Source organism: Lampris incognitus, chromosome 5 (genome assembly GCF_029633865.1).
Source record: "Lampris incognitus isolate fLamInc1 chromosome 5, fLamInc1.hap2, whole genome shotgun sequence".
Taxonomy (NCBI): domain Eukaryota; kingdom Metazoa; phylum Chordata; class Actinopteri; order Lampriformes; family Lampridae; genus Lampris; species Lampris incognitus.
The window spans coordinates 46,907,993-46,917,354 of NC_079215.1; the positions used below are offsets into that span (position 1 = coordinate 46,907,993).

The window sequence follows — 9,362 nt, forward strand, 5'->3', positions numbered from 1 at the left end:
TTTTTTTTTGGCAGTTTGGATCACAGTCTGTCCATCACTTTATCTATCTGTCAGTTAGTCTGCGAAGGCCAATCTGCCTGTCCGTCTCCACCTCTCTTTGACAGCCTCTTGTCACTCTTTTGCACTGAGAAAAGACTCAAGGCTCCTGCATTCTGTCAGCCAGCCAGTCAGTAAGTCCTGCATCGACAGCCAGTCACTCGGCTCAGTGACGAGCTTAGTGACGCATTTGCCTGCGGCTGTGCTGTTTTGTCCATTCGTCCTAATTTCTGAGCCGTACTCGAAGCTGTGACATCAAATCAAGTCATTCTCAACATGGTCAGATTTATTAAGAATTTTATATTTTAGTCACTGTTGGAATTATCTCAGCTATCACACATGGAGCTGTATGGAGGTTTGAGAGGATGGATATTTCATAGGTATTGGTCTTTTTTTTTTGCCTTTTTTTCGAGATTGGGTCTTGAGCAGTCCTGCTACCATCACCTTTAGAATAAAGTGAGCAGTCAAAATAAAAGACATCACCTGCACCTTCGTTCCTGGATTAAACCAAGTATGAACGCCAACATCAATTACTGCCCCAAAGAAAGGTCTGACAAAGTCGTTCAGAAAATGTCATATCATTTATCAAGAACATTCATCAAGTGACATTTGATACTAATTATTTCACATACAGACAGGAAAGCCTGACAGGAAGCATTCTCTCCCTGCCATTATGCCCTATTTACAGCAAACGATGGAGAGATTGATCGTAACATGAATCGGTAACCAAACGGCTATTGATGACAGGATTTATTACTTTTCCCCTACACATCACTGCTTCTTGGGCCAGCACTGACTTTTCTTCTGCCTTCACAGTATCTTTTCATTCCTGCTGCTCTTGCATTGGTTTCTTATTGCTACTACGCATCCTCTGGCCTCATTCTGCATCCATGTGTCTCTGCTTCATCTAGCTCTCCGTCCCTTCATCTTGCACATACTTTTCCTCTCTCTCTCTGTCACTCATACTATATTTTCCCTATTATAAAATAAGCTAAACAACATCCTCACTATCTCCCTCCTCGTCAATCTGTTCTTCAGCTCGCTATCTTAATTTCCTTACTCTGACCCCAACCCTTTTATTTTTAACATCTCCGTCCGCCCCCTCCCTGTTCATATATCACTGTGCCTCTTCCCTCTGTTTTCCTCTCTCCTAGCATCACAGTTTAATGAAGACTATCCTTTTTTCTGGTGGCTGTCCATCTTTATCCATCTTTGACCATCTTTTTTTTCTTTCTTTTTTTTGTCAATTTTTGTCCATCTTTTCTGATGGCTGTCCATCTCTGCCCTACAAAAGCAATAGCCTTCAGTTTCCTGGATAGTGGTCAAATGGTAAGGGATTGCAATGGCCCACAAACATCAAGAACTCAATTTCAACATTCACATCATACACACACAGACCTATTTACATGACACTTGAAGTAGTTACAGTGTTTTCATTACTGTGTACTGATTATCACAGCGATAGCTGTACTTGTAGCAGACAGTTAATTAGAATAACTAACCGTTCTGCTGGTTCAACATGAGTGATCTTAAGTGATAACACTGACCACATCATGAACAATTGTTATCAAAAAAATACTGATATTAATGATGGACTGAGCCCTCTGAACCCTGATTGCAGGGAAGCATGGCTGACCATGAAATTATACAGGTAAGATACAGAAAACCCTACCTGTAGTAAGCTGCAGATAAATAGCCTTGGCTGACAAGTTCTTGGCAGCCTTGAAAAGTGTTAAGCCCTATGTGTGGTAGATACAGAATCTAACCTTCCCCCTATCTCCCTTGCTGTGCCCTGAGTATTGGCTTAGAAAAAGCAGCTCAGCAGAGCGGGCAAAGGGGGTGTAGATTGTCTGATAAGGATCCTCACAGCCTATAAAACAGGTTGAGAGGGGATGGGGGCAGGTACTAAGAGTCCAGTTCAGCCAAATAGGAGGTGGAGGCTAAGGGTGACTGTGAAAACAGAGAGTATCAGGAGTGAGAGGAGAGAGGGTGAGAGGGATGAGGAGGAAGAGGGAGGGAGATCGAAGTCTGGTGGGCATTCAAGCTCGAAGCAGCGAAGGGTGACACCAGAATCCTCATTTCCGTAGTTGGTCCAGTACTCTTCTGAGTCAACTTTGGGCAGCGCCAGCTCTTCTTCACCCAGCTCATACTTGACCACTGAGGTGGAGGTGGACGGGCCTTTTCCATACAAACCGGCTTTGACCGTTTCGGAGGTCTTCTCAAAGACGCCCTTGGTGGAAGACTGGGGCTTGTTCTTGGAGAACCACCAGCGGGTTTTGGTGCTGAAGGTGGTGGTGGTTGAACCAGCGATGGAACCAGGGTCAGGCAGGGGGCAGAGGGCGAAATCCATCTCCCGAAGGAAGCGCAGGTCCTGGCCGCGGCGGGTGGAAGGGGAGGCACAAATCACGTCAGAGGAGGAAACGCGCGCCTCACGGAACCACTCCCACATGGGGCGAGACTCACAGCCGCAGGCCCAGGGGTTGGCATTGAGGCGGAGAAACTGGATGCCCTGGGTGTCTCTCAAGGTTTGACTGGGCAGCTCAGCCAAGGAGTTGTTAAAGAGAAAGAGCATGGTCAGGCGGCCCAAGTCACGGAAGGCCCGGCGGTTGACCTGTCTGATGCGATTGTCATGAATGAGGAGGCGGTCAAGATTCACCAGGCCATGGAAAACATTCTCTGAGATGGTGCGGATACGGTTGCCATGCAGGAAGAGCTGGCTGAGGTTGATGAGGTCAGAGAAGATGTCATCTTGCAGGAAGTGGAGATGGTTCTCCTGAAGGGTAAAACAGTTTACCATTAGAATCGCGTAAAACATAAATGTGTGTGTGTGTGTGTGTGCTGTATGTTTGTGTGTATGTGAGACTAGCTGGCTGGTTTTCTTTGTGTCTGATATATAGCTCCATGTCTCTATGTGGCATATATTGCTTCAAGTCCCCTACCTGCAGGTACAGGAATTGCAGGCTGTAGAGTTTATGAAATATGTCATGGGGCAGGGCAGTGAGTCTGCAGCGGTGCATATGGAGGCTCTGGAGCTTCTCCAGGCCACGGAAAGCTCCCCCTTCCAGCCTGTGGAGGTTAGGGTTATCTCCAAGGTCCAACTCCTCCAAATCCCTCAGCTCACTGAAGGCCCCTCCCTCAATCCATGTGATGTTGTTTGAGAATAGCCACAGAACCTTTAGGCAGAAGACATGAGAATGATGATTACATTTCTTAAGGGACACTACATGTACAGACAGAAAAAAAATAGGTAATGGATTACTAATTACATTGCCTTGTCTCAACAAACCGTAAAACAGTGTGTGAAATACCTTAACCCTATATTTCGTCATGTAGGAACTCATCATTTTAGGATGTGCACAAATTCCCCTCTCTTTTCACCCTCCTCATAAGCACTACTGTAGCCTTTCATTTCTATGAGCATGCATTTTCCCACGGTGAGCCTCACTCTTACCTGAGTTCCGAAGCCAAAAGAACCGACTCTGAGCTCAGTGATCCGGTTGTTCTGCAGGAAAACGCGCTGCGATTCGTAGGGCACTCCCACCGGGACGGCAGTGAAGTTCTGCGCCTGGCAGCTCACCGTCATCGGCGTTGGGTAGCACACGCAGTGATGTGGACACGCCGAAGCTGGGTTGGCCTTACCGAGGAGCAGCCACACCACCAGCCAGAGGGAGAGAGCGCCTGCAGATGAGAGAAAACAGACAAATGTGTGCATAATGCTCAAGAGTAAGATGCCAAATGTGCTATGCTGAGGAGATTTGTCACCACATAAGCCAAGGAACATTTTCTCGCTGAGCGAAGTGTTTCGTTCAGCTTATACTTCATGCAGTTTCATTTTTCAAACATATGATTGGATGACCAATATATCACCACTACTGGAGATTGTGTCTTAAGATCGGGAGTTAACAATGTGATGTTATATTTTACTTAATGTGTTTTAATGCACAAATATGACTTTTGCATTTACATCAGCATTTCAGAATTAGTCCTGTAACCATAGGGCCTACAGATCTCTGAAATGCAAATCGATGTACACTATACTATTTCACACGGCACGGTCACAGCAGTATTCAAGTTACTTCCAGTGATCAAACAACCACAACACAGTGAGCCGGAGTTTGTTTGAACAGATAAAATTGAACAAGATTTTTTTTTTGCCATTTTCTACAACGCTATACTGTACTTTGCTCATATATCAAATCTCTGATCTATAATCGCCTAGTATGTGCTTCAAAGGCGAAGTAACATTTCATTGTCATATCAGCAGGCAGTCGCTTCTCATCAGAGTCTCTGAAAGGTGTCCTCCATAGCTCCGAAGTTGTCGAACAAACTCTGATGAGAGGCACTGGCCTATACATGTATACAGATATTTAGGATGTAACCTTGATTCCATGAGAAAGAACCCGCAAAAAGAAAAGAAGAAAAAGAGAGAGGGGGAGAGATGAAACTTACTTTTGCAGGTCCGTATGATGGAGCATCGTTGGCTCCGAGCGGTCGTGGAGGTTTCCATGGTGAACCAAAGCCCAAAAAGCGAGTTAGCCTGAGAGGACGAGCCGATGCCTGCTATCTGCGCCGGTGCTCTGGTACCTGGGAGTCGGAGCCGCTGACTTGAGTGCCGCTGGATGGCTCGCACCGTCCGCTTTATACCGGAGCCGCCCGCAGGCGCCTACGAACCGTGGAATCTCTCACGTCATCGCTCCAGGTCAGGAGCGTGCGATGGTGTCACGGAACGGAAAGGAGGGAGGTGGAGGGCGGGAACATCCTTGGGGGTGGTGGAGAGGAGAGGAGAGGAGAGGAGAGGAGAGGAGAGGAGAGGAGAGGAGAGGAGAGGAGAGGAGAGGAGAGGAGAGGAGAGGAGAGGAGAGGAGAGGAGAGGAGAGGAGAGGAGAGGAGAGGAGAGGAGAGGAGAGGAGAGGAGAGGAGAGGAGAGGAGAGGAGAGGAGAGGGCTGTGGTTGGAGAGCTTATTTTTGCGCGCGCGCGTAAAAGGCGTCCCAGACGTCCAGTGGAGGAGGAGGGGACTCTATTTCGACGTCGATATGAAAACGACGAGGCAGGAAGAGAGAAATGATACAGGAATGGACAAAAGGAGGAGGGGGGTGCATTGTGCCTGGTTAGGAGCGCTGCTCCGTGTGGAGGAGCGCAGAACGAGTAGGAGCAGAGCGCGCGCAAGCCGTTTCCTGGCCGTCTTCGCAGTCGCCGCTATGGTCCGTTTCCGGTGAGGGCAGAGAATAGGATGGGCTTTGTCAGAGAGAGAGCAGGGAGGGAGGAGTAGGGGGTTAATGACGAGTAGGAAATCCCAAAATTATGATTCAAGCGCAAAAGACTAATTGCAAAAAGAGAAAGTCAGTCTGAGGACAATCTGATTTAAGTGTTTTGTCATTTACCGACCAACTATACAGGCAAGGACGGAGAATTGAGGGTGAGCGTCTTGAAATGGACATATCTGACAAAGTGAGATGTAATTAATTGTTTAACTATAGTTTGCGGTGCTACTTCGAGGCCACTTCTGTAATTCTGTCTTCGCGTCAAGTTGTGTCCATACTTTTGTTTGCATACAATTTTTAATCAAACTAGCTGTTAATATCACCTCATCCACTCATTCACACGCAGATGCAGACAACCATAAAGCAGATGGATACACACACTGCGGGTAATAAAACGGTACATACTAGAATAGATCAACATGCTTAAAAACGTTCACACAACAATGTGTAACCACCATGACACTAATAGGAGACTAGAGGGGGAAAGAGGTGTGTCAACAATGACAGTCATGCCTTTTTATCCGCAAGGTCCTTAGGGGTGATATCTGACAACTGACCGTAATTTTGTGACCACATTGCATCCGTATCCTGTTCCTACAGCTTTGCTCTGAACTGTACAACAGTCGAAAGATCTGATGGTATTTATCAGAGCATACTTCGGTCCTAGTCCAGTCTATAATCATCTCTTGGTTAGACTATCGCAGTGCAATTCTTGCTGGTCTCCCAGCCTGTACAGTCTGCAAAGAATGCGGAACGATGCCACATGCTTTGCTTTTAATCTACCAAGATGTGCGCACTTCTCACCTCTTTATATCCCTACAGACCATTTGCTACCTGCATGAAGTTCAAAATGGCGGCACGGTGGCGCAGTGGTTAGTGTGTCGCCTCTCAGCAAGAAAGTCCTGGGTTCGAACCCCGGGATTGTCCAACCTTGGGGGTCGTCCCGGGTTGTCCTCTGTGTGGAGTTTGCATGTTCTCCCCGTATCTGTGTGGGTTTCCTCCTGGTGCTGCGGTTTCCTCCCACAGTCCAAAGGCATATGTATGTCAGGTGAATCGTCCATGTGAATGTGTCGGCCCTGTGATGGGCTGGCGGCCTGTCCAGGGTGTCTCCCCACCTGCCGCCCAATGACTGCTGGGAAAGGCTCCAGCATCCTGTGACCGGACTTCAGATAAGCGGCTTGGATAATGGATGGATGGATTGACGGATGAAGTTCAAAACCTTTCATCTGACTTTCCAGACAGTTACTGCTCTGGCCTACCTGAAAGCCCATATTGGCATGTACAATCCCGCTCTAGGTCAAGCCTTTTCTCCCACCTGGCCCCCAAAATGGTGGCATAAACTTCCATCTGCCGTCAGGACTGTAGACTCGCTTAGTCCACTCAAATAATGCCTCAAACCTCCTTTTTCTTGGCCTACTTGAATCCATAGATCATCTCTGTGCATGGCTTTGGTAAGTATGTGTGGCATCGTCCATTTGCTGTACTCTGGTATACTCTTAAAGTGATTACAGTTGGAATTACTCGCTCTATTGGCTATGATATTATTACCGGTCAGTGCTGTAAGACGGCTGTAGGTTAACACGTGAATTTATTTTCAAATTACGGTCTTGTTAAAGGTTTGTAAACGCAACATTCAATGGCTCAACGACACCAGAAGCGAGCGCCCCCTGACCACAGTGTCCAGAGCACATCCCAGTGTGCAGTCCAACGCCACATCGCTCTTCATCCCCGTCCTCTCCTTCAGTGCTGACCAGCTGGTGAAAGCCAACCCCAGATTCACTCTCGTTTTGGGAGGAGCTTTGTCCGCTTGGTGTTTGGCCTCGCTATATTTGCATCTTTTCGGCGCTGTGTCCGCCATTGTCGTAGCTTCCTCTTGGATGTGTGCTTATGATCTCGATCTGGCACCTGGTCGCGCTGCCCAAAGGTTAATGCTCAGAAACGTCCCATACACAGCAAAATAAGAAATCACAGACAGACGATAGGGTCTCTGCACATACAGACACCGCCACACACACACATCTACTGGCTCATAACTCATGACTGAGAGGGATTATTTTTATATGACTCTATACGTTGATTTTTAGGAAAGTCCTGCTCATTCTACCTTTAAATCACCTAGCATAAAAGCGTCTGCAAAAAGAGAAAATGTAAATTGTAATGTAAATGCTATTAGCACAACCTCAATGCTCTTGATGGCAAAGCAGACATGTTTGGGGACGAGCAGCTGAGCCACTCTCCTGACAAACAAATGAGTAAGCATGTGGATCCAGTACACTTATTGTTGCGGTTACATCACGTTCCCTGCTTCCTTCTTATCTGGACTTTTGGACACTCACGAGTCTCGGTGCCCACCTGCACACCAAGACGAACATCACAGAGGCTTCCCCTTCACAGTCACCCACGCCAGCCAGCTGTAATGTGTGAGTGAGTGTGCATGCACATATTCGTCTTTGTCTGCACATTTAACTGTCATGTACTACATGCCAACATGGCATCAGTGTGTCACTGTTGTGCCATTCATCGGCATAGCAGGTTTGCGGTACTGTGTAGGCACTCGCTTCTGAGCAAATGCTGTGAATGAAATGTCAACTTGTTGTTTGTGTAATCACTACACAATCGGCTGCGGCCTCCCCGAGCTGTGCCAACTCCAGCAGGTCTCTGTCCATCCGTCCGTCCGTCCGTCTGTCTGTCTGCCTCTGTTCTTTGGTTTGACTGACTGCTCGTCTGCCTCAGTTTTTGTCTGCCTGTCCATTTTAATCTTGTTCTGCTGTTTTGTTGTATGCATGTTTCATAATGACTTCACTCAGCAGCCCTGTTATTTCGTGGCGAGCGGGGAGCCTCATTTTAATAAGTGGGTTGCCGTGTAAAGAAGTAAGAACATTGAATGTATTAGTTCAAGTCCTCTTTGTGACAGTCAGGTCAAGTCAATTTTATTTGTATAGCGCATTATCACAACTAGCACAAATGGCATGGCGGCACTGTAGTTAGCACAGTCGCCTCACAGCAGGAGGGTCCTGGGTTCGAGCCCCGGGGTAGTCCAACCTTGGGGGTCGTCCCAGGTTGTCCTCTGTGTGGAGTTTACATGTTCTCCCCGTGTCTGTGCTCCGGTCTCCTCCCACAATCCAAAGACCTGTAGGTCAGGTGAATCAGCCATACTAAATTGTCCCTAGGTGTAAATGTGTGTGTGGGCCCTGTGATGGACTGGCGGCCGGTCCAGGGTGTCTCCCTGCCTGCCGCCCAACGACTGCTGGGATGGGCTCTAGCATCCCCGCGACCCTGAGCAGGATAAGTGCTTTGGATAATGGATGGATGGATTATCACAAATTGCAAATTTGCCTCAGTGGGCTTGACAGAAATACATCCTGTCCTTCAACGCTCGCGTCGAATAAGGAGCAACTCCCAAACCAGCCACAACCTCAAGTTGATAGTTGGTGGGGGTTTGGGTGGTTCGTTTTTGTGTGAATGCATGTGCGTGTGTCTGTGCTGGGGGCGAGGGAGATGGCCGGGGGGGGGGGGATGCTACGGGGATGGGTAAGTGGAGGTGTGCCTGTTGCCTGGGAAACAGCAAAAATCTAATGTCCCTCTGCTCTGTGATCATGATGGATGCATCAAAGAGGCGAGCACAGATATTTTCCCATACCCGACTGTGGCCGGATGTAATGAGGGGGCATGAGGGTATAGACGTCCCATATATGCAATGCAAAAGTCTGCCCTCGTTCCACCCACAGAAAGAAATGTGGATACACAGACACGTTCGCTCACATCGACACAAATACGTGTATGAAAATGCTAATGGAGAAGTAGCAGAGACTTGAGAGACTGATAGTGTCAAAGAATGCACAGAACAAAGAAGCGGAAAGTGTAGATACAATGGATGCAAATCTATATGCAACCGAGCGCACACATGCACAATACACACAAAGGGAACAGAGAGGGCACAAACTTGTTTAGGAAATTGTTTAGGAAAGAAACCAGCCCATGCTCTTCTGAGAAAGGACACATAACTACTTTACTCGGTGCAGTTATTTTTGATAGCTTTGTGAAACAAATTCTTATACAATCCC

At 47.6% G+C, this 9,362-nt stretch overlaps 1 protein-coding gene across 1 annotated transcript; it reads right to left on the reverse strand.

Annotated features, from left to right (window-relative positions):
- Positions 1 to 1,954: 1,954 nt before the first annotated feature.
- On the reverse strand, positions 1,955 to 4,578 carry rtn4rl2a (reticulon 4 receptor-like 2 a). The gene is made up of 4 exons (XM_056280914.1): positions 4,486 to 4,578; positions 3,488 to 3,714; positions 2,976 to 3,209; positions 1,955 to 2,809 (listed from the first exon to the last, which is right to left on the reverse strand). Exons 1-4 carry the CDS (start codon positions 4,541 to 4,543, stop codon positions 1,955 to 1,957), a joined length of 1,374 nt encoding a protein of 457 aa, XP_056136889.1. The 5' UTR covers positions 4,544 to 4,578.
- Between the last annotated feature and the right edge of the window lie 4,784 nt (positions 4,579 to 9,362).